This window comes from Girardinichthys multiradiatus, chromosome Y (genome assembly GCF_021462225.1).
Source record: "Girardinichthys multiradiatus isolate DD_20200921_A chromosome Y, DD_fGirMul_XY1, whole genome shotgun sequence".
Classification (NCBI taxonomy): domain Eukaryota; kingdom Metazoa; phylum Chordata; class Actinopteri; order Cyprinodontiformes; family Goodeidae; genus Girardinichthys; species Girardinichthys multiradiatus.
The window spans coordinates 955,992-981,899 of record NC_061818.1 but is presented as its reverse complement, the minus strand read 5'-3'; the positions used below and the strand labels follow the sequence as shown (position 1 = coordinate 981,899).

The 25,908-nt window shown below is 39.1% G+C and overlaps 1 protein-coding gene across 1 annotated transcript in view; it reads right to left on the bottom strand.

The window, feature by feature from the left end:
• Window positions 1–25,908, bottom strand: part of LOC124864041 (methyltransferase-like protein 22) — a 35,808-nt gene that overhangs the window by 1,575 nt on the left and 8,325 nt on the right. Inside the window, 8 exon segments of the mRNA XM_047358646.1 lie at window positions 131–299; window positions 8,248–8,350; window positions 9,258–9,338; window positions 10,956–11,009; window positions 16,121–16,192; window positions 18,714–18,858; window positions 22,009–22,049; window positions 23,426–23,580. Coding sequence (XP_047214602.1) covers window positions 131–299; window positions 8,248–8,350; window positions 9,258–9,338; window positions 10,956–11,009; window positions 16,121–16,192; window positions 18,714–18,858; window positions 22,009–22,049; window positions 23,426–23,580 — 820 coding nt within the window.

The following is a 25,908-nucleotide window of genomic DNA, read 5'->3' as shown; positions in this document are numbered from 1 at the left end:
CAGCCAACCATTTAAGCTCTGAGCATGTAGTAAAATCTATGGGATGATGTATACAGTTAATGGCAGACATAGCTCGGCCAGACAAAAACAGAAAATACAGCAAAATGGTGGCTATAAATGTTCTCCTTACCAGCTGCTCAATACGTTCATATAGAAGAAATTGCGAAAGGTTTAAAGGGACATGTTCCACTGTAAATCTGCACCGTCCATCCTCCAGATCCTGCAGCTGGGTCAGACAGTGCTTGAAATGACTGTAAGCCTCACAGCAAACATCCATGTGTCGCAGACTGAAGTTCATCCTAAAAGACACAGCGAAAAAGGATTTTTGCCAATACTGAACAAATGATACATAAAAATATCAATCAATACCAAAACAAAGTAGGAAATCTGACAGCTTAACACTATGCAGCGACAGTGCCTTGCTCAAGTATTCATAAACATTAAAGAGTTACATCTTTTGTAACACTATAACCACAAACTATTCATTGAATGAATGAATGAACAACCACAAACTAAAAATAAAATCATTGACATCCTCCTGAACCTAACTAGCTCTATAGTAAGAGAGGCAGCATTGGAAATTAGGTTAGAATCTGATGTAGAAAAACCTGAATTAAATGAATGGCTCATTACCAGGCCTCTGCAGGGCTGAATGACTGCTGATGAAGAAATTCAACCATTTGATTCAGATGTGTGGAGAAGGGATGCATCTAAAAAAATCCGAATAGTAGCTCTTGTGGAGACATATTATGTGTGTGCATTATTATTATTATGTTCATAACCTGTGTTAGTATAAGACATTGTGGCCTGCAGAATTGTTATTGCACAAAACTTGGCCTTGAGTGTGATGAAGCAGAAAATACGGAGAGCTGAAGGAGTGTGTGAAAAAGTAGAAACTGACTTACTTACTCCCTGCTTATATCAGTAGATACGAGTGCAGGTGCTGGGAGACAGGAACATGTCCTAATATGGTAGGCAGGAAAATGTGTGTACGTGACTATATGTGAGAAAAAACTGTAAACAGGGCGCTGCCCATTTTCATGTGTTTTAATAAAAGCCATGTGTCCAGTGAGAAGCTCCGAAGTCGTCTCGGTGTGTGTTCTGATCACATGAGAGCTTCCCTGGTCCAGGTACTTTTAAATTCAATATAACGGTGTCTGAGTGTATTATTTCAATAGGTGTGAATTCTTTCAGCTTACGGTGAATAAACGAACACGCCGAAGACCTCTCGGAGGGGGTGCTTCAACAATTGGTGACCTCCGACGTGATTCACGGCTGAATCAGGGAATTTGGACAAAGAGAGAGTGTGACAGACGAACCTCCTGACATCCAGGGGCCCCCACAAATCAGGTATGCAGAGCCTATTGTATTAAATTCTGCCGATTGAATTTATGTATTGGCCAAAAATGTAGAACCACTGACATCTCTAGGATGTCAGTGGTTCTGAATGTTATTACTCTGCAAAACTGTAAAAGAGTGTGCATTAAGTGAACGCGTTTAAATGGAGTCAGATATGAAAAGCTGAAATAAGGCCAAAGGTTAAAGTCCTTTTAGGTCAAATATTAAAGTCCTTATATTGCTGAGCGTGGCATCTCAACTTATCAATTGACGGATTGATAAGGGAAAGCCAGATTTAAGGCCTGTGGAACTGGCAAACCACAAAGGGTTAGAGTCCCATCTAGTGGTCACACGGAGGAATTACACAAGCGACTGGAAGTGCAGTCGAGTTTAAATATTTGAACACACATTGTGACTTAAAAATGCGGTTGTATTTTTGATTATTTGAGCGAAAATGAAACGCATTTATTGAATATAGGGTGAAGTGGCTTGTAGTGGATTGTTTTTGCATATTTGTGCATATTTCCTGTGTGCGAGTGTCTGTCACTGACTGTTGTGTTGAATTGAGGAAGTACGAGCTGGAATGTGTGTGCGCGACTGAGCTAGATGATTATTTGGGTTAATATAACTGTCGAGTCCTAGGGATAAGTGTCTGTGTGGCGGATTATAGAATAAATGTGAATATTAAGTGTTTTTGCTGATATTAAACGGTAGTGACTGTGGGAAAACGCTGACTGCGTCTGTGTATGTGTGTGTGTGTGTGTATGTGTGTGTGGGTACAGCCAGCGGAGAGCAGCTTTACCATTGCGGCTGAATAAATGCACTGTGTTGTTAACAAAGACAATACAGTGATAAGCGGATTTTGTGTGCATATTGTGAAGAGTTCATTGAACATTTATTTCACAGGATTTTAAACAACATGGAAGGGACCGAGCAAAAGCTCTGATTTAAAAGGAGATGTTTAAAAGTTTATGGAAAATTATGTGAAGGGGGCCGAAGAAATAGAGTAATTGGTTTTGTTAAACACATTTTCCTTGGCAAAACAAACCTTTAATGGACAAATTGGGTTATTTTTGAAGGTAAGAAAGATTCTGATTGGACAGTGGTACCACACAAAAATTCAACTAATCTCATGTTTCCTAAAAGACTGCATAGAAAAGGCTCTCGGAACCGCAGAGTTATTTTCCACCACAGTACCAAGTTTTTTAAGCATGCTTTTTCTTTATTTTAAAACAGATCTGTGTTTTTGGTTTTGTTCTTGTTTTTTTAGCATAATGTTTGTCTGAAGCTTCTTATGAACTGGGTTAGGAGCAAATATGATCTGAGGTAAATTAGGAGCTGTGAACTCATAATTTTAAATCTGATTATTGTCCAAGCAGAAATAATACACTAACAGGTCTGGGAATATTTAGCCACTCCTCTCTTCAATCTGCAGAAAGTTAACATCATTGCTCATTTTAGGAAAAGAAAAGAAATAAAGGTCCTCTCAACACTAAAGAGGATGGTCGGCTTAAACTCCAGTCTCCTTGTTTGATTTCTTAAGGTTTAAAGATTAAAAGAATACATAGGAGTACAAAGGTACACAAGGTGATTTCAGATTATTAAATCATAAAATATTGGAACATTTATCAGCATTTAGATTATTAAAGAGGGGTTCTAGTAATAATTTTCTCCCCAACTCTCAAAATTTAAATAGCTAAATTAAGGAACATTATGTGTGTTTTCCCTTTGAAACACTATGTGGAACAAAGTCCAGTTTGGAGTCAAGTTTCTTATCTTAGTTTCTGATTAAATCAAACACTGAAGTTTTTGTTTTGTTTGGGTATAACATAAAAATGTCAACGCTGACTTAAAATACTTCTTTACATTTAACCTGAGCAGAGAAATTCTTGAATGCAGCTGCGATCAAATTGAGCAAAACAAAAAGAGAATTATGACAACAACTCTCAGGATTGTAGATATTATTATTATAGAGATACAGTACAAAGAATTGGCAAAAGGTTTCAGCATCAGTAAATTTGGATTCATTTAAGAGAAAACTGTTGCTGTGCTTCTAAATATTTTGAGATCTCTTTGGACTATGTGCACTCATCTTAAAAAGGATCCTGAAGATTGTCATAACAAAATTGATCAATTATAGTATTAAAAGATATGGCTGAGAAAACATATTCTGAAAAGAGATTGTTAATAATTTCTTTGAATTCATGAAGCTTCAAATTTGGACATTTGTTTGTCTTTGATGTTTTGTCTTTGTTTTGTTGGAATGAATGTTTGTTTATATGTTGCATGAAACAATAATCCATGTTTAGAATAATGTTTCTAAATCCCAGATTGATTAAAACTTTGAGTTTTCAGGAGAGTTAAGAAGCAGCTTGTTTCTGAGGTAGGTTCATGTTAACAGTTTTGTAGTTTAAGGTTCATTTAAATGTGTTGGAATGGAGAAACTGTGGTTCCGCCCATAGGCTGTCAATCAGAGGTTAGTTCTGCCTGACTCCGCCCACCTACCAGGTTGGTTCATGCCTTTGTTGTCATGGTAACGCTCAGCACCTCCCTTCCTGAGTTTTAACACTGTTTAAGAGACAATAGAATCAAAATGCTTGTAGTGATTGTTGCCTTAAAAACATGTTTTTTTGTATAATAATTAAGGATGTAGCATGACTTTTAGATTTATGTGTTTTATTATTAAAAGGTTAATGAAATAGTTTAAACTAGTTTGAAGAATTAGTTTTACATACAGAATCATTGGTGATTTATTAGATTGAAAGTTTTCCCTGCTGCCATTAAACTAACTGACAGTTCAAGATATGCCAATACTTTTTTGAGTGTGAAAACATGTTTGGGTGTGAAAACTTTTGAAAGTGTGAATACTTTTGTAAGGTGTGAAAACTCTTTAGGGTGCTAATTGTTGTACTACCAACAATATCATGATAAAATGCAAAAGATTCATTTTACAGGGAAATAATTTCATATTTGGCTCAGATTTTGTGCATTCTTGATTTTCCTCTTTGAGAGAAGTTAGTTTTCAGCTCTGTGAGGCGACCTTGACAAAGAGATGCAGCTGCCTGAGAACAGAGATAAAACTTCTGCACTAAAGGTAGAAGCCTGTCTCTGCTGAGAGATGGGGATTGTAACTCTACCCTGCATGTGTCGGGCTCAAGGTCCGCGGGCCAAAACTGGACCCCAGAAGTTTAGTGATTCTCTAGAAGTAGAACCTTTAATATGGTGATTGTGTGCTTGAATGTTATTTTGTCAATCAATAAGCAGTTTTCTCTACATTCTGCCACAATCTGCCTTTTGAAAATGTTTTAAATCTTGCTCTTTATGTATAAAAAAAAAAAGAAAAATTGGCTAAAGTCTGCAGACACAAAATGAACCTGGATTGAAGCTCTAACTAAGTTTATTTAATCTGAGATCTTCTCCAAATGCAACAGTATATGTCAGTCTACATGAGATACTAACAACTTCACCTACTGGTATAATATAAAGATCTGATTGAATATGTGAAACAAACAATGATGAAAGTTTTTCAACAGGTGATGCTCATCCAGGAGGAAGACAGTGTTCCTAGGAAATGCAGCTCATTCATTAACAATCAATTTTTCTCCTATAGGTGGAAGTTCTGCTGACTAATCATAGGCTGGATCTATGAAACATTATGAGCACAGACCAAATGACCAAGGTTCTGACTGACTTATGAACCTCACTGACCTGACAATGATAACATGACACCCAACAGATAACACCTTTAAGGTGGACCCCACTAAGACCACCTTATTGATTCTTGGTGAATAAAAAAGAATTGAAGCGTTCAAAACAGACCTAGTGGAAACAAAAGGGGTTATGAGGAAACGATGTACATTTTAAGAATAATAGAAGTCAAATTATGTTCAAATTTTTGCAAATAAAATGACTGACAGATAAATAAGTAAGTAGTGTGTGAATGTGTGTGAATGGGAATGACTGATTTTATTGTAATGCATCTTTGAGGGACCTTAAAAGCGCTAATAAAGGTCTGATGTTCTGATGATCTTTGCCAAACTTATATCTTAATAAGGTTTCCAGAATCTTTTCTGAAAAATCATATAAAGATAGCAAAGTTTCTACCTGTATTGAAAATACTGATAACCATAAGAAAGTTCATAGATCTGTCTTCAATTTTTCATAATTCTTTTACAAACAGGTTATTTAAACTTTCATGTGGCCAAATGTCTGTATTTGACTTTCTGTTTTTGTGAAATAAATGTCTGTTTCATGTTATGTAAAAATTAGAGTCCTCAACATTACCATAATAATATTAGGTCAGTTCTCTATGGTAAAACAAAAATATTTTAACAGATGTTTAGACTTTTTCCAGTCAGGTTCAAAATGATTGAATTAGACTCAAACTTAACATAAGATGAAATGAACCTTAACAGAATTACTGGACTGGACTGAAATAGAGAAAACTTGAGTTAATTGAAATAAACTTTAGTTACTTGAATTAAATACAAAGCTGACTGAAACTGTATGTTGTATCTATAAAACTGGGTAAGACAAACTAAGATTATAAGATATAATATGCCCTTCATTTTTTGTGTTCATCAGTGAGTTTTTATTTTAAATTTTTAATAAGAACTAAACCAAGCATCATTTAAAATAATAGCAACTACCACAAATAGTGATCTCATTTTTAAATGTAATAAGGACAGCGGCTACAGTGACACATTGGGAAGACCCACGTGTCAAGGGGAGAATATGTTACATCTGGTAAAGCATTAATGCTACACTATAAATTTTTCTGACTATGCAAAGAATTTTTGCAGATCATGCATAATTTGTTGCAAACACGGGGGAAGAAATATTGCCTAGTTGTAATAGATGAACCTAGTTACACATTTCTTCCCCACATATGGTATCCCACAGATTATAAGGTCAGATAATGGAACTCATTTTATAAATAAATTAATAGAACTAAGTTCTAGAGCATTAGGGTTTCAGTTAAAGATTAAGGAAAACAATGGAAGAAACAGGGAGGCCATGACCCGAATGCCTATCCCTGGTTAAATTATGGATGAGAATAACTCCAAATCAAACTGGTCTTACTCCATTTGCCACCTACTGTACATCATTGTATAACTCCACCCACTATATTCTGAGCCTGAGATCACGTGACACCAAGTTGCTGATGTGAATTCGTATTCTCAAAGAAATAGTACATGGCAGACCGTTTTCTCTGCCCTCTGACATGAATGAAATACAGAAAGCACAACAGGAATGGGACAGCTGTTTAAAAAGCCATATAAACAGGAGTTCCTGTTGACATGTGTCAAAAGATGAAAAATAATCCTGATTTGCAGGGAACAGACTTCACAAAGTGGGAAAAACCTTTAATTCACCATTTACATACAGCTCAGGAGGCAGAGAAAAAGAAAAGAGGAGAAAGAGCAGCTGCAGAATCAGCTCCTTAAATTACAGCTGCAAGAGGCCAATTAAATAAGAGAAAAATGATATAACTGAAAATGTAATGTTAGCTGCAGCTCAACCTGTTCCTCCTGCAGCACACACCCCTATGTCTATGACTGATCAGTGGCAAGGAGGGGGTTACTCCCTCCTTGCCACTATACATTTTAATAATTACAGGTACAGTGTCCCCGGTCGTGGAGGCAGATGGCATGTTGGTGGTCGGCTGGTCGTGGTGGATGGTGCGGAACACCCAAAGGAAGGGGTGGAGCCAGCAGGGCACTGGGAGATGTGTGCTACAACTGTGCAGCGTGGGCACAGCAGATCCCACGTTGCCTGCAAAGGTGGGAGAGAAATGTCTGAATTTTTTTAGTGGACACTGGAGCTACTTATTCCACCATAACACAGCAACCTCCTAAACCACTGCTCTCTACCAAGACTGTTTCTGTGAGGGGCTTCTCAGGGGCTGCATAAATTCTTCCTGTTCAGATTGGGACTCAAAGAGTAACTCACCCTTTTGTGTGTTCACCCAGCACACCTGTTCATTTGCTGGGCAGAGACTTATTAGTCAAGCTGGGAGCATCAGTGTTGTGTGGTACTGATGGGTTAACGGTAACTTTTCCAGATGGTTCCTTTTTGGCATGTGGACAAATGCTTCAGCATTGACAATATTTTTACAGCCAGTTGCAGAGGCATATGCTGACATCTCCAAGCAGCATCTTCTCTGTGTATCAGCTGTGGAAACCCTGGATTCAAAGTCTCTGCCCCTACACCTCTCTGCCTGACCCGCCCCATGTCACTCTGTTCTACAACCGTTGTCACACTGAATGGTACCAGATTTGTTTAATGAAACAGTAGAAGGTAGGACATGGTTTATTTCATCCAAAAATATTTATGTGGCTCTTCAGGGTGTGGCTGCAACAGTTGATTTAACACCTGACCAAGCAGAATGGTATTTAATGTCAGATGAAGCTGTTCCTCATGTTTCTCTTTCTTTGCATCCTGAGTATCAAGCTAAGGAATTGGGAGGAGTGGTAAAGCGCTCTTTTCCTTTCCACTGTTGCTACATGCATGCTCAGAATGAGGGATTGCTGCAAAGATGACAACACAATGCCGCAATTCCTTCCACCTCACAATTGAATAATGGAAGGAAAATCATACATAATTTTCCAAATAAAACACTAATATTTGGCCTAAATAATCTAATCAGCTCCCTTAAGTCAATTAACAACATCAAAGCTTTTGGTTGTAACATTACAAAATGTTAAAAAAGTAGAAGAGGTATGAATACTTCTGTAAGACACTGTAAATTTCAACTTAGTCCTTACTGCATTAGGCTATAATATGCATTTAGCATGCAGAAGGTTAAGAGTTCTTTCAGCTCCCACGTTAACAACTAAGGAAATGTTAATTTACAGGATTTGATCAGATAAGATGTACGAATAAGTGTTTTTATCGTCTTCACCTTACCTTTTCTCTAAAGAAATAAAGACTGTGCATGTGTGATTAAAGCTGCTGCAGAGTCAGTACAGAGTTCTGAAGAGGCTGTCTGTCAGATCATCATCATAGCAAACTGGTGACACAAATATGAAAATATTTGTCAGTCTGTTATTCTGGATTCTAGGGATGTGCAGCTCTAATGGTGTCAACTACAAAAGATTGAACTAAAAATAATTTTTATTATCTTTTCCCTAGAATAAAATGAGAACATGCTAGAACTCATGACTGATGTTCAGGTATGCGGCTCGTTGACTCCTAATTCCTGCACAACACATGTTCCACTGATCAAAAGTACACTTAAAAACTAATCCTTTCTCCACACGACCTCTATGCTGGAAATAAAGGTTTGGGCATGATGACTGGGGTTTGGTGGCAGGGGTGGTGGTGGCAGAGCCTCTGAGACATCTCTTGTCAAGGTGGTTGCCTTGAGGTGGGTGTGCTCTGATGGCTGGCCTGGGGGGTTGCCACAGGTGTCTTTAGGTCATGGCTTGAGTGGAGGGGTTGTGCATCTTGCTCAGAGAGGTTTGTAGAGTCTGGGTGGAGTGTCAGCTACTGGTCCAGTGTGGGTGGCTGTGGGATGTGCATCAGCATGCCACCAAATAAGTTACAAAGTGGACATGCATTCCATAAAGGTCAAATCTGAGGAGTGGACGACTAATAGTTCCCTGTCAAAGGGTTCCCCCATCTGAACTGTGGACCTTCTTTATGGATAAAATAATAACGATGTGTAAAAAAAAAAAGTATAGTAGAGTATAGTATATATGCATGCCACACTTTTCAGATTTTTATTAAAAATCAAATAAAAACCATGGGTCGTTTCTATTTTTTGTTTGTGAGTGTAGTGTAACAAGACAAAATGTGAAAGATTAGGAGCAAATAAAACTATAGCAAGGCACTGCATACTGTTGTAGAACAAGATGGTTTGATTTAGTTAAGAAAAACTATTAATTATTGTTAATAATTGCAAAACCATTACCTACCATCAGCTGCAATAATGAAGCTGGTGTTGTCATAAAGATCAGCGACTTCCTCTTCAGTCCAACTAAACTCCATATCAACATCTACACAGAATGGAGAGTTAAAAAAAGATGAAGGTGGTGAATTTATATAAAAGCACCAAACATAAGTCATCATCTATAAGCACTCAAAAGCATTCCTGAATAACAAGCTCAATAAAACACTCTACTCTAAACCTAAATATTCATGAACATGACGTTTAATCTAGGAACAGTGTTTATAATTACTGCCCAGCCTTTTAAAAAACAACTGTTCAACAGTAGTAAAACTACAGCTGGGTAATGAATGACTGAGAATACCACTGCAGGATTTCACAAAAATATATTGTCTTTTTTAAAAAGTGAACCGAAAAAACATTTATGTTCTTCGCAGTCCTTTGAATAATGACATCACACCAGGGATTAGGAACCAACAGTTTCCAGTGAGCTCCTAGATGACCATCTGTGGTGAACAAGTGACTTTTTACAGACTCCAATGTAGATTCTGGAGCAATTGAAAGCGCTATTCAATCAGGCTTATCACCACAGAAATACAAGTCAGATGGGATAAAACAATGAACTTTACTGGTTTGAGCCCGAGTTTAACTGTGCCCTGGTGTTGAAGTTGAAGCAAACTGTTAGGAATACACTGATTGTCTATATAACTTAATCTATTTATGCTTGCTATTCATATATGCTATTAATGTTTTTCATTTTGTTTTCCTGTATTTTGGCCACTCGTAAATACCACTTGTAACTACTCAAGTGACATGCGTGTAGAGTTGCAGTGCATGCTATTTCAGAATACATAGAAATCCAAAGTTGTTCGAAGCCACTTCTTCAGAATGGTGAATTATTTTTTTAAACCTCCTCCCTCTGGAGTTGACTGAAATGATGGCAATAACACTGGCTGTACTGCTGGTGAAGGCATGGTATGGCTAACTTGGATCATCGTAAATCTGTTTGACCACCATTTTCCTCTCATTATGAACGGCACCAATTCTAAGCTTTTCATTTGCCACTTGAGGAAAGTTGTTTTTAAACTTCTTTGAAAGAATCTGAATATAAATACATAAATTGGTTCATCTAGACTAGATTATTATATATTGTCCTGAAATAGTGCTTCTCAAGGTGCCAAATAAGACGCTAACTTCAGGCTGATCCTGCAGTAGTGGTAGGAAATGCAGCAGTTCTGAAAGCCCTAATATACGTACTGGAACCTCAAACTCATAATTCAGTTCCAGCCTCTTGATGGCAAGCATCAACCAGAGCAGATGGTTTTTATAACAGTTTTGCTGGGAATAAATGCCACAGATCTATTATGATGAAATCTAGCCATTTCACACTGCCCTGGACCTCTTTTATGTGTTCATCTTTGCCAAATTATCCACAAATCCATGAACTGTCCTCCCATACAGCTCAGATGTTTTGCTGCAACCTGAACACTGAAGGACATTTGATTGAAAATGTACAGATGGATGTACTCAGAAGTAATGTGATCACCTGTGATGTCACCAGCATGTTGGTGCAGAGATGACAAACTACAGATGAAAAACTGTATCTAAAGTAAATTCGATCATTTGAGCAGAAAGTCTGGCTAGTAACTTTAACACCGCTTGACATTAAAACATGAGTTATGAATTGACTTAGTCTTAATTTCCGAAAGAAGATAAAGTGTGTTACCTGTGCAAAGACTGTGCTGAAGCCAATTGAGTTGTTTTACTTTCACTTCCCCACCTGATGGTTGGAAAAAATATGTTAATATAAACTGCTGCTGGCTAAATAATAAAATTAAGAAGCATGAAGTTAGAATTTTGGGCTTCATGAGCAGGTTTTTGTCTCAGCCATGGCAACAATGAAGTTAAGGACTTTAAAGAGCAAAACCCCGGACTTTTGACCGCAATGAAGTTAGTTTTTGGTTCAATAGTCGATATTCATGCTCTACATATTCAGGGGAGTCTTCTTCCCATTTGATCTGATGCAGGCAGTCTGATTATGGGCAGCTGCTCTCTGCCTGCTCCCTCGTCCCACAGACAGTGGTTCATTTAAATCAATACATTTCCAAACCAAACACGCTGTTTTATGGTGGTATTGTTTTGTGTGTTTTGAGGGAAATGTTTGTGGGTCTGAACAGCTGATTTTATGTGTGATCAGCTGGTTTAGGATGATATTAAACACAGCGCTCCCCCTGTGTAATGTAGAAAGCTTAGCTTCCTTTTTCTTTTCTTTCAGCCTTCAGGCATGGTTCATGATTTGTAAATAGAAAAGTTATATTTCAGTTTGACCCGCTCTGGCGATGGTGGTCCTTAATATTGTTGTAGTCGTGAGTCATGAGTTTTATTAACTTTTTCCTGCACTACCTCAACAAAAACCTAATTTATCCTGGTCCAATGGCCAATGAACAGCAGTCTGTTCACATTACATATAGTCCCTACTCAGCCTGCTAAGGAGCAGGGACCAAAAAAGTAGTATCCGGTACGGAAAAAACACTAATGGAAAGCGAGCCGAGTGGAGTCAAGTGGAGCCAAATTGAGCCAGTGGAAAAGAGGCATTTGTCTGACAGTAAGGCACTGCAGAAAGTGGTGAAAACTGCCCAATGCATTACTGGAGCCTCACTTCCTGCTATTGAGGAGATCTACAGGAAGCTATGTCTCAGAAGAGCATTCCATCAGGAGAGACCTCTTCACTCACTGGACTGTTTATCCTCTTGGGGGTCCTATAGGAGCCTATGGACGATAGCCACTAGATTCAGGAACAGCCTTTTCCCAACAGCTGTTTCCTTGCTGAACTTAGCCCCTTGTTGACACTCAGTCAAACCTCCCATTTCACTCATGACTTTGTAGAACAATATGTTAGTCAAAGCAAACTTCTCATCCTGCATGTGGCGGCCTGGGTTCCTCATATGAGAAGCATTTAAGATTTAGACCAGATGGCTGCAACAAACAAAATAATCCACACATACAATGAAATCAAAGAAATTAGTACACAAATTAGGTTATGGGTAAGAAACTGGAATGACACACAGAAATGTATTGCATACTATGTGGATAAGCTTTTCTTGGTAATGACAACTTCTAGATGACTCCTTTATGACCTGTCATAAACTGTCTTTAGATCTTTAAGGTTCTGGGGTTTTGTTGTATGCACTCTGATCTCTGGTTCTTTTCATAGATTTTCACATGGATAAAAGTCAGGTGATTTGAGGAGGCCATTCTCAATTCATTCCTCTTAAAATGATATGAAGTCTGCCAGTACCATGTACTTGAAGACAGCCCACACCGTGATGTTCTCACCTTGCTCCCTGGTTCTTTGGCAACACTTGCCAACTCTGGGTTATTCTTTCGACTTCTCTGTCAGAAATCTTCAATACCTATTCCCTGTGCCATACAATTTATGGTATTAGTTTATGATCTAATTTATTTTAATGTGTGGATTTCCTAATGATGGAATCTGGTCAAAGCTCTCCCGGAAGTGGGAGTTGAATATATCCCTGGCCAAGGGCTCCGCCAGACGTTCCCAGCAGACCCTCTCTATGCGCTTTCCCCTCTTCCAGCGGATCCAACTCACCACCAGGTGGTGATCAGTGGACAGCTCAGCCTCTCTCTAAACCCGAGTGTCCAAAACATGGGGCCGAAGGTCTGATGATACGACAACAAAGTCGATCATTGACCTCCTGCCTAGGGTGTCCTGGTGCCAAGTGCACTGATGGACACCCTTATGTTTGAACATGGTGTTCATTATGGACAATTCGTGACTAGCAAAGAAGTCCAATAACAAAACACCACTTGAATTCAGACCAGGGAGGCTATTCCTCCCGATCATGCCTCTCCAGGTGTCACTGTCGTTTCCCACGTGGTTGCTGAAGTCCCCCAGTAGAATAATGGAGTCCCCGGGAGGGGCACTATCCAGCACCCTCGACAGGGACGCCAAGAAGGCCAGGTACTCCGCATTACTGCTCGGCAAGTAGGCCGAAACGACAGTCAGACACCTGTCCTCAACCGAAAGGCGCAGGGATGCAATCCTCTCATCCACTGGGGTAAACCCCAACACGAGACGGCTGAGCTGGGGGGCAAAAAGTAAACCCACCCCTGCCCGCCGCCTCTCCCCGTGGGCCACTCCAGAGAAGAAGAGAGTCCATCACCTCTCAAGGAGATGGGTTCCAGAGCCCACAATGTGCGTGGATGCGAGCCCAACTATTTCTAGTCGATATCTCTCGACCTCCCGCACAAGCTCAGGCTCCTTCTTCCCCAGTGAGGTGACATTCAATGTCCCTAGAGCCAGCCTAAGCCTCCGGGGATCGGGCCGCCGAGGTCTCCACCTTTGTCCACCGCCCAATCCTATTTGCACGGTCCCTCACGGTTCCCCCTGCAGGTGGTGGGCCCACTGGGGGATGGCTTTGCGTCTCTCGTTCAGGCTTGGCCCAGCTGGTTCCCGCGAGGAGCAACCCCGCCACCAGGCGCTCTCCAACGAGTCCCGACCCCAGGCCTGGCTCCAGGGTGGGACCCCGACTCCGCCATACCGGGCGACGTCACGTGCCTCGATTTAGTAGTCCTCATGAAGGTGTCTTGAACCGCTCTTTGTCTGACTCTGTCGGTGCGGCTGCCGCAGTAATGGGGGCACTGTGCCGGTCCGTTGTGATGGAGAGCTGAGCCGAAAAGCGAAGCTCTCGATTTACCGGTCGGTCTACGTTCCTACCCTCACCTATGGCCATGAACTTTGGGTCATGACCGAAAGAACGAGATCACGGATACAAGCGGCTGAAATGAGCTTCCTCCGTAGGGTGGTCGGGCACTCCCTTAGAGATAGGGTGAGGAGCTCGGCCATCCAGGAGGGGCTTGGAGTAGAGCCACTGCTCCCCCATATCGAGAGGAGCCAGTTGAGGTGGTTCGGGCATCTATACTGGATGCCTCCTGGACACCTTTCTCGGGAGGTGTTCCAGGCATGTCCCACCAGGAGGAGGCCCAAGGGACGGCCCGGGACACGCTGGAGGGACAATGTCTCTCGCCTGGCCTGGGAACGCCTTGGGCTCCCTCCGGAGCAGCTGGAGGAAGTGTCTAGAGAGAGGGACATCTGGGTGTCTTTGCCGAGTCTGCTGCCCCCGTGACCCGGTCCCGGATAAAGCGAAAGATGACGAGTACGAGTATTTACTGAAAGAAATTTCTCTTTTAATTGCTGTAATTTGTATAACTAGAGTGGGAGATTTTTGACATTTTTGCAACTTAGAACAGTCTCTGTTTTGCAAATATAGTAGAATAAATTTTTCATTGGCTATATAACAAGATGTGTCTCTCACTTTCCCCTTTGCTTCTGATTGGTTAATAAGTCCCTTGTGACGTCGCCAGCCCAAAATCTGAAATGGCTGAGTTGAGCTAAGATTGTTCTAAGACCTCAAGCCTTTGACTTCATCAAGCAGCTTTGCCCAAATAGGTTAGAAATGACTTATTAACCTTCTGAAATCCAGCTGCATAAATGTCTTTGCTTGCAAAAACACTGCATTACTCTTATTTATTTTTGAGTAAAGATTGTGCTTTGTTTGTCTTACGTACACCTTGGGCATTTTCTTTAAAACTTGTTGCCTTGATATAAGCATTCAAAGTATGTCAGTGATCCGAGGTGGGCAACCTCCACACATCACAAGTCCAGTGGCAGAACAGAGTGGTACTGCTCGCCAGTTTTGGGATTTCATTGTGGGAAGTCAGAAACGGTGTTGGAGCAGGAGCCCATTATCTCTGCAGCTGACAGAGATTGAGGTGGAAACCGCATGAGCAAACAAAGCCCGGTTTCGTTAGAGTAAACGGCCCAATCTGACCCAGCAAGGCACCCTTTCAGTTCTTATGTGGTGGTTCTAGGCAAAAAGCTAAAGGATCAATTCTGGTTCTGAGTCTTGGTTTCATTTTTCTTTCTTTCCCCTTTCAAATTAAAGTAGGTATTAGAACCTCGAAATTTGGCCATAAAATCCTCTTATGACAAACTGTCACTAAAAACTTTCATTTTAGCTTGAGGGACCTCATAATACTTAGAGAAATACGTATTTTGAACGCCGATTGCCTCGCCATTTAACCACCCCTTTAATGGTTAGTGGTAAAGCAGAAATAATGTTTTCTATAGAAATTAGTTTGATTAATAATAAATGTTCTTTATTCTACGAAGGATTAGCTCACATTGATTCCTAAACATAATTTCTATGTGACTCAATCCTACTTTGGAGAAATATGCAGAAATCTCCTGATTCATATTTTGATATTTAAATAGATCACTTAATGAAAAAGTCAGGAATTCTTCCTTCTGACAGATTTTTGATAAGATTATAAGACTATTTATGGTTACCATTATGGACATTAATATAATTTAGCATAACTTAATATTATGACAGCCATTTATACAATTCTGACTAATTAATAAATAAAAAATAACTTAATAAGCAGACTGGAGTTTTCTAACTGTGTTCCACATTTAAATAGTCATTGCTGTCTACAATGTTTATCTGAAAGTCAGACTTATGTCCCTTCTTCACGGGCTCTACTTAGACCAGCTCCACGCCACATAGCCTGCTTTGCAAGTGTTTCCATTTCTTCCAGTCCAGTACCTGTATTTTTTGTACATTTCCCCAAGCAGGCACAATCGGGGCTGGGGAGGGACTACATGTGACGTGAACAGACTGCTGTTTGGTGATTGGCCATTAAAACAAGGAGAAATGAGAAGGTTTTCGCTGAGGTAATGCAAGAAAAAGTTCATAAAACTCAAGAGTGACTACAGCAGGTGAAACCGAAATATAATTTTACTATTTACAAATCATAAACCATGCCTGAAGGCTGAAAGAAAAGAAAAAGGACATTTTATCATCTTACCTGTGGATTCCATGATGTGCTTATTCAAAACTACATTCCGGCTGCACAACCTTAGAACGTCATCACCCACATCTGTAAAACACATTTAGCATTTAAGTGAACCACTTAACCTGTGTGAACTGGTATTTGGTGTAAAACAGTAGCAACTAAACGCAACAACAAACGTGCATCTACAACTAAAACATAACCATCCAATGCAGTTTTTCCAGCTGGGAAAAAAAAAACTACAACCAGGCTATCTTTGTCTTGTTGACAGTCCACAATCACTGGAGCGTTGAATCGTTTAATCCACCAGACTAAAGTAGCTACAGATTCACATAAGGGCTGATGAGGCATCTGCTCTTATTCAAATGGAGTGCTTTTGTTGTTAAGTTTGCTTTTTGTCATAAAAACAGTGGTTTTGCTTTCCCTGTCTGGGCCCAATGGCTAATATTCTTTGAAGGGCTTTTTTGTTTATAGAGACTTCATATTTCATTTTATTTATAGTTTTTGGTTGTTTATTTATTTTGGATATTTAAAATGTCTTCCGGTTCCATTGTTAAACGTTTTATAAAACATTTAGCACTTGCTACTTCCATTATTATGCCATTATCATGAAATTAGTTGAAAACGGTCTCGAAACGACAATATTATCATTTATCTCAAATTCTGGGACAATTTATCCTCCAGCAAAATTTGTCATCATGACAGGCCTAACTACACTAATAATTCACACCAAAGCATTGCAGTTCCACTTTATATAGAACACAACTAATTGATGTAAGTGTGAAAAGGAAGGATTTAAAAGCATCATTTGTCCCCTTTAAGACACAGGAATAAGTTCAGCAAATCCTGACACAGGACCAACAAGAGTCCTGTGTCCTTCAGTTCATCATATTCTGGATTTCTGGAACAATGAATTCCTCTACTCCACTGGCCCAATAAAGACTACAAAGTTAAATGGAAAGAATTAGAATTTTATACCAATATTCTGCTTCAAGCAGCTATTGCAGATGGAGTACCAAATTAGATGTAAAAACCCTCTGGGTACATTTACATTGGAAAAAATGGCAGAAGGTTGTTTGATTATATAAGAAAACCTTCTAGATGGTGTGCATATGACACATACTTCATCCCTAACATACTAGATAAAACGTTTAAATCCTGGATACAGAAAGCACATTTCATTCATTCAAACGTTTTATGTCCTGACTTTCAATTTTTGCTGAATAAATTTAGTTCGGAGCAAAATGGCATTTTCCAATATCATTAATTGTGGAACTATTTCAACCGGAATTGTACTCCTGTATATTTGACATTAGAGTTCCATAAAGATTTAATAGCTGCTTTGAATAAAATGTATAGGAAGTAAAGTGAACTATGCTTTCTTCTTCAGTAACAATGACAAAACGTGATTTGTTAAACAGAAGTCTGAGGTCAAGATTAGACTATCAGAGGAAACCTGGGGTAACATTTTTAAATTTCAGTGGTCTTCTACTTACACTGACTTGGAGAGAGCATTGTTGGAAGAACGTAAGATATTTCTAAACCCCACATCAAGATAGATATAAGAACCAAATTGTTCAATGCTGGAAACAGTGCATCTCAGGTGAGGCAAGCTACTACTGTATATTTTGGGATTTCCCAAAACTTCAACTATACTGGATTGGCATTCGAAAGACAATAAGAACTGTAAAGAAAATTAAAATCCATCTAAACTTTAAGATCAATTAACTTAGTTATGTCCCTGGCTTGATGCTGAGCAGGGATATAAAGCTTCTACACACACCATTGATGGGGAATAAAAGTGACTCTTATACAGTATGCCCAACCTAACCAGCACTAGAACATTGGAAATGAATCTTTAATATGTAATATTTGAAGTATTTAAAATGGGAAAGTTGACATAATGCTTAATAATTTAGAAGGATGTTTTTTATCAGACTTGGAACAAATTGATTTAATGTACAGGCTTTACCTAAACAGACTTTCTATAACCACAGCTGTTCCTAGACTATTTACTCATTCTTATTAAAATTTTTATGATGTGGAAACATCATCTTTATTCTCAGGTGAAAAATCTCATGGTTATGTCTGGTTCAGACTCTTCAAGAGTAAGATCTAAGGTTGGTGCAGCGCTGATGGCGTAGGGGTTAAGGGCGCGACCATGCACGGAGGCTACAGTCCTTGAGGCGGCTGTCCCAGGTTCGAGTTCCGGACACGGCAACATTTACCGAATGTCTCCCCCTCTCTATACTCCCTTTCCTGTCTACCTACTGTCAAAAATAAAGGCCACTAGTGCCGAAAAAATATCTTTAAGAGTAAGATCTAAGGTTATGACTTTACATGGACAATAAGGACTTGTACTCCAACAACCAGTGATCCTGTTACCAACAGATAACAATATCACTGGAGTCTTTAAACGTGCCACCCTTTGAGCTGGTAAGAGGGTAACTTCTTACAGCACTGGAAATACTGTTTTAAAGCTTTGGTAGCAATGTTCTTTAATGCAATAAATACAAAACAGTTTTTCTTGAATTCAATGAGTGACTGTGTTAAATAGTTTGACTTTTACTCCCCGGTAATTAAGCAGCCCTACTTAATGGCATCATACCTGTGCAGTGGACTGTTTTGGCTGTGGTTGCCATGACGATGCTGGTTAAGCCTGTCCCTGCTCCCATATCCACGACAGTGGCCCCTCTGAATGTGTCTGGATTGGACAGGATGAAGTTAGCCAGGAGGAGGGCCCCCCGCCAAACCTTTTGTGACCCAAATGATATAAAATATAAGCTTTATTTTAACCTCAACTTATCTCAGGAACTCCTGACACAGTTCAGTATTACTAAAGAATACTTCCACAAAAGTCAACAGGCTTTCTAAAATGCCTAAAATGTTTTGTTATTTTGCATCATACCAGGTACACTATCCAGAAATATGGACATTTTATTTATATCAAAAATGTGAAAAATTCTATAAAAGAGACATGTTTATTAAATAATTCCTCATCCTTAGTTCAAAGTTTGAAACCAGACTTAACAAAACCTTTTTAACAAAAACATATTCAAAGGTAATTAATTAAATTACATTTATAAATTAAATCTACATTAGATATATTATACTGCTTATTATATTACATTTTAAATAATGTAACTTGTTGATGTCACCAGTTACATTTCCAAGGTAACATTTCCAGACCGGCTGTAATTACTAGCAGAATTAAAGTTTGTGCAGATCAATTGTGCAAAATTTTAGTAGATCTTGTTAAAAGCTTTTAAAGTCTCACAATCAAACCTACAGCAGTTTGCATAACAATCAGCTGGATTTGTTTCATGCAAAGGCAAGACACCCTCCTGGCAATCCAGATCAGATTTTCTCTGCTCCAACTATAAAGCCCTTGTTCAGAGGGAAGCTGTACTGGATCACCAGGGACCTGAAAGTACGGCTAAACAAGAAATAAAAAGAGCCTTCAGAGAGGTAAACAGGGAATTAGTCAGGAGTCTACAGAAGCAACTTAACATCAAGGGTAGACTACAAATGCTGGAGAGCAAACTCCAGCAAAACAATATCAGAGATGTCTGGTCAGAGATGAAGAAGATCACAGCTTCAAGCAGGAGAATTAGAATAGATGGATGTCTGGACAAAGACAATGAAGTAAACACATTCTTTAATAGGTTCAGGTCAGAAACAAGCTCAGCATCCTCCTCTCCTGCCCACAGCCAAACAGACATCCCACCCTCCTTTGACCCACAGCTTTCCTGTCACACCATGTTTTATCTTCCACCTCAGCCATGGACCTTCTGCTTCTACATGTTCGTCTTCAACTAAATCGGGAAATGCCAATGCTCCCTTTGCCTCTCCCTTCCAACTGTCTGTCTCTAGAAGTCAAGTTAGAAGGCAGCTGGACAGAATGAACTGGATTCTGAGTGTACCCAGAACCAGGTCTAAGCTCAGAGGGGATCGGGCCAGAGTTATAGAACGTCCTGCCGTTACACATCAGACTGGCCTTCTCATGAGCTGTATTTAAATCTTCATTTAAAACCCATTTTTATAATATGCCTTACACTTTAGATTTTATCTTAATTATTTGTTTTTATTTATATTCCATGTAATTTTTTTAGCTGATATTTTTGTTGTTTTTATTGTTCTATTTATGATGTTTGCTGGTTTGATTGTTTTGCAGTGTACAGAACTTTGTTCCCTTTGTGGGTTTTTTAAAGGGTTTATGAATAAATTTGGATTGGAACAAGGCTGCAGATCCAGGTGGTGTCAGCAGCACCAGAGCCAGTAACAGAAATGAGTTTTGAATTGAATAAAGTGGAAAACTTACCAAAACACCTACAGTACTGTGCAAAAGATTTTGGCAGGCGTGAAAAAATGCAGTAAACAAAGAACGGTTTCAAAAATGGAAGTGTTAATCATTTATTTTTATCAATCAACAAAATGCAATGAATGAAGAACAGAAAAATCTAAATCAAATCAATATTTGGTGTGACCATCCTTTGCCTTCAAAACAGCATCAATTCTTCTACGCTTGCACTCAGTTTTTGAAGGAACTCAGCTGGTAGGTTGTTCCAAACATCTTGGAGAACTAACCACAGATCTTCTGTGGATGTAGACTTTCTCACATCCTTCTGTCTCTCCATGTAATCCCAGACACACTCCATGATGTTGAGATCAGGGCTCTGTGGGGCCACACCATCACTTCCAGTAATTCCTGTTCTTCTTTACACTGAAGATAGTTCTTAATGACTTTGGCTGTATGTTTGGGTTCATTCAATTAGCATTTTGTAAATTGATAAAACTAAACAATAATCATTTATATTTCTGAAACCATTCTTTGTTTACAGCATTTTTTCACACCTGCCTAAAACTTTTGCACAGTACTGTACATAGACAAATAGTATCATAAATGTGGCAAAACTGATCAGGACCAATTTAGTTTCCTTTAGAAATTATGGTAGGGGTTTTTGAACTTTGATGACCTCTTTAAACCTTTATTAAAATCTAAAAAATGCTGAAGACACAAACGAAAATGTTTGCAGCACTAATATAGCCCAAACGTTTGACTCCAGTTTGTTAGGTATGAAAAATGTTGGCCGACCAACTTCACTCATGTCAGCAAATTTACCCCATGGTCAGAAATTACAATGCTCGGAGATATGACAAATGTCAGCCTCTACAGGCCTCAGACAGCTTGTTAAATGTTAAAGTTCACGACAGAACAATTATGAGACCGAACAGCAATGGATGTTTGGAGACAACCTCCTATCTTCAGAAACAACGTGGCAGCACAGCTTAGATCTACAACACTGCATTTGAATGAAGCACAAGACTTTTGGAACAATGTCACTTGGACAGATGAGACTACAGAAATGTTTGATAGCACCTGGCTGTCAAATATGCTCCAGAATCCTATAGAAGCATCAAGGGTGTAGTTAGTTTATCTGATAACAGATTTTTCATTTTGGCTCCTTCTCTGTTTAATAAAAATTGACAGCATGGAATCAATGTGTGTTGTATCACACTTAAAATTTTAAGAAACTCTAGAATCTGTTGAAAATCAGATCCCAGACACATGATCTTCACATATAAAACTAAAAATGGCTAAAAAGGTGCACTTTCTTTTTATCATTACTATCTTATGAACCAGCCTAATCCTCAATATTTTACGTTAGACTAGGAAATCCTTATTTGACATTTATATGATCTGAATTATCCAGTTAACCATGTTTATATCTCTCTGCAGATAATCATTCACTTTTTTCTCTACATCTATGGGTAGATGTTAAAAAGTCTTTCTTCTGTTGCGTTAAAAGATAAAGAGGAGATGAGCTCATATTGATGTGCTGCAGATCTAACTCAAACCGCAGTCACAGAATGTAATCATCAGGCAGGATTAAACTACTCACCTGTTTGCCAACATCTTCCAAGGGTGTACCCATGGTGTGCTCTGTAAACAGATAGCAGTCATACAGGAATTCATGTTGTCAGGTTGGCGACAGTTGAATATTTTGAGTATAAATCTAAATAATAAAAGTATACTCCAGATCAGTAAATACACTATAAATAAGTCTAGTGTCTAATGATGGTTATGTATTTATGTGTTTTTATTTGTGTTTTATAATCATTTAATTTAGTTTACCAGTGCACATTTGTATGTACATATTGTGCATGGAAGGATTATGTGAATGTGACATGCACTGAAAGAGCAGCACTCCAATTTTGTTGCAGCTTGCTATCAATGACAATAAAGTCATTCATTCATTCATCGAAAGTCAATAATCAAAATGTTTCCAACTGAGACATGCTGTTTTGTCTAATCCTGAGTTTTTATCAGGTGACTGAAACAGAACTAAATGGAGCCAGTAAGTAAACAGGAATCACCACCGTTGATTTGATCTACTTCCAATAGGTTTTACACAATTAACACTTCGAATTTACAGTTCATTTATATACAATTTATTTATATGGCACCAATACATCCATCTGTCCATCCTCTACACCAGTTTATCTTTGCGGTGCCACTGCTACCTATCTCCAGTGGCCACTGGGTGAGAGATGGGGTACACCCTGGACAGGCCACCAGTCCAGCAACATAGAGGCTGACAAACATCCATGCCCACACACGCTCATACCTAAGAGCAATTTAGAGATTCCATTTAAGCTAACAGTTTTGTTTTTGGACTGTGGGAGCAAGGACCCATGTGTTGACCTGTCTGGGTACTCCTGGCAGAAAGTCCCCAGGCCAAGATGCAGACCATTGACCTTTATGCTGCAAGGCAACAGCGCTAACAACTGGCGTCAATTCACGTTAGCTCAACAAAGAACTTTACAAACAGATCCAGCTTATTTCCAATTATTTCAATTTACAACCATTCCAGGTTTACACTCAGTCCAATTCAATAAAGTTCTAGGTCTATGAAGTCAAACTCAGTTATCCATAAAAGGCTAGTTGCTACATTTCTGATCCGCTATGCTTTTCCATGTTGAATTTCTTGATTCGGTTTATAGAAATGGATATACATGATGGATGGATACACATCATGAACTACAATATGTCCAAAAGTACCATCAGGAGGCATGAGAGTGCTGCACATTCCCTTGAGCTTCTCTTCATGTTAGATCGCCTGATCAGCTGCTCCTACTAGTCTGGTTCATAGTCATTTTCAGCTTTTACAGGAGTTTAGCCTCTCTTTGAGCAAAACAGTCCTTTGTGACAATAATATTGTATCTACTTTGTCTTGGGCAAATCCAGCTACAAAAACACCAGATCAACTATTTGGTTTACAAAGCATAAAAATAAACCGTATAAATTCTGATTCTTACCAATTCTTATAATGTCTTTGGAACAATCATGCTCTTCCTCATCATCATCATCATCAACAATTTCCTCATCTTGTTCCAGGTCAGGAACAGACTGTTGGAGGATGATGGGACAGACCAAATCTCTGTCACCATCATCCACAGAGTTTTTCCGTGGTCTGTGGAATCAATGTAAATGTAATATAAATTAATCTATGGAAGTACCAAAGACTTGATTAAGCTTTTCACAGACAATTATACCAACATAACCTTTGATTTACATGACTTGAGCAAGTTCCTCCATGCAGTGACTCTTTTTGCTTCAGGTTCATACATAACTAGATCTAACGGAAGTCCTGAAAGGCAAGAGAGAAAAAATCAAGACTAAAGTATTTCTAAATAAAAAATTTTTTTTTTAAATTCTGCCCTGAAAGGCAAGAGAGAAAAAAATGAATTTTCAGAGGCTTATTTGTCTAAGTGTGTGTTCTTGTAATACTTCGCCACTAGAGGCAATGGAATAAAACCACCAGCCTTCACTAACAGCTGTGTTGTTCAAATGGATGGTTTCCAAGAACCAATATTGCCTATTCTATATGAGATTATTGTACAGTATAACAAAATACTGCAAAAACTCATAAACAGTGCATTTGTTGGCCATGCTATGTTGTTTTCATTCCAATATTGTATATTCATGTGAGATATAGAGTTAACTACAGCATTGATATCTTTAGGACAAATGACCATTGCTCACATGACTGCTCTTTCTTAGGTTTTAAGGCCATAAGATTCAGTCTTGTTCCCGCTTTCACTACATGCTTATCATAACCTGTCACAATAAATTAGAAAGGGGCTTGATTAATTACAAGGAAATTTTTTAAATATAAACCCGTTAATGATTTATATATGTATTTATTTGTTTATGTATTTTTATGTTGGTGACAACAGCTCAATAAAAACTCCTTATAAAAAATAAACAGTTTTTTTTTGTCCCAGTCAACAGTGTGAAATAAATTTTGGTTAATTTTTCCAAGCCTTTTTTTCTTTTCTTGTCTCAAGCCTAAAGAAGCACGTGGAAAAACAAATATTTCTATCCTCCTTTTTTTCTAAGGGTGTATTTTTTGTAATACCACATCTGTCCACTAAAAAGGGGTGGCGCAGCCAGTCAGCCAGCTAGGTGCAGGTAAGTGCATCAAGTTATATTTTGTTTAAAAAAATCTAGAAGTCTGGTTTGAAGAGGAGTTTTGGGATGCTTTTAAACAAAATATTTTACCTTAAAACACCATATATGGAATCAGTCCTTTAAAAATGAGGTTTAGATTCACTACGATGGTTTTAGAGACGCAAAGGCCCAGGCTTCAGTGGTAGTTGGAGATAGCTCACCTCACAGAGTACGGTCTAGTCCTGGCAGGGTGCAGTGTTATTTTACCGCTACCTGTTTGTTGTACAGGTCCTTCTCAAAATATTAGCATATTGTGATAAAGTTCATTATTTTCCATAATGTAATGATGAAAATGTAACATTCATATATTTTAGATTCATTGCACACTAACTGAAATATTTCAGGTCATTTATTGTCTTAATACGGATGATTTTGTCATACAGCTCATGAAAACCCAAAATTCCTATCTCACAAAATTAGCATATTATTAAAAGGGTCTCTAAACGAGCTATGAACCTAATCATCTGAATCAACGAGTTAACTCTAAACACCTGCAAAAGATTCCTGAGGCCTTTAAAACTCCCAGCCTGGTTCATCACTCAAAACCCCAATCATGGGTAAGACTGCCGACCTGACTGCTGTCCAGAAGGCCACTATTGACACCCTCAAGCAAGAGGGTAAGACACAGAAAGACATTTCTGAACGAATAGGCTGTTCCCAGAGTGCTGTATCAAGGCACCTCAGTGGGAAGTCTGTGGGAAGGAAAAAGTGAGGCAGAAAACGCTGCACAACGAGAAGAGGTGACCGGACCCTGAGGAAGATTGTGGAGAAGGGCCGATTCCAGACCTTGGGGGACCTGCGAGTCTGGAGTAGAAACATCCAGAGCCACCGTGCACAGGCGTGTGCAGGAAATGGGCTACAGGTGCCGCATTCCCCAGGTCAAGCCACTTTTGAACCAGAAACAGCAGCAGAAGCGCCTGACCTGGGCTACAGAGAAGCAGCACTGGACTGTTGCTCAGTGGTCCAAAGTACTTTTTTCGGATGAAAGCAAATTCTGCATGTCATTCAGAAATCAAGGTGCCAGAGTCTGGAGGAAGACTGGGGAGAAGGAAATGCCAAAATGCCAGAAGTCCAGTGTCAAGTACCCACAGTCAGTGATGGTCTGGGGTGCCGTGTCAGCTGCTGGTGTTGGTCCACTGTGTTTTATCAAGGGCAGGGTCAATGCAGCTAGCTATCAGGAGATTTTGGAGCACTTCATGCTTCCATCTGCTGAAAAGTTTTATGGAGATGAAGATTTCATTTTTCAGCACGACCTGGCACCTGCTCACAGTGCCAAAACCACTGGTAA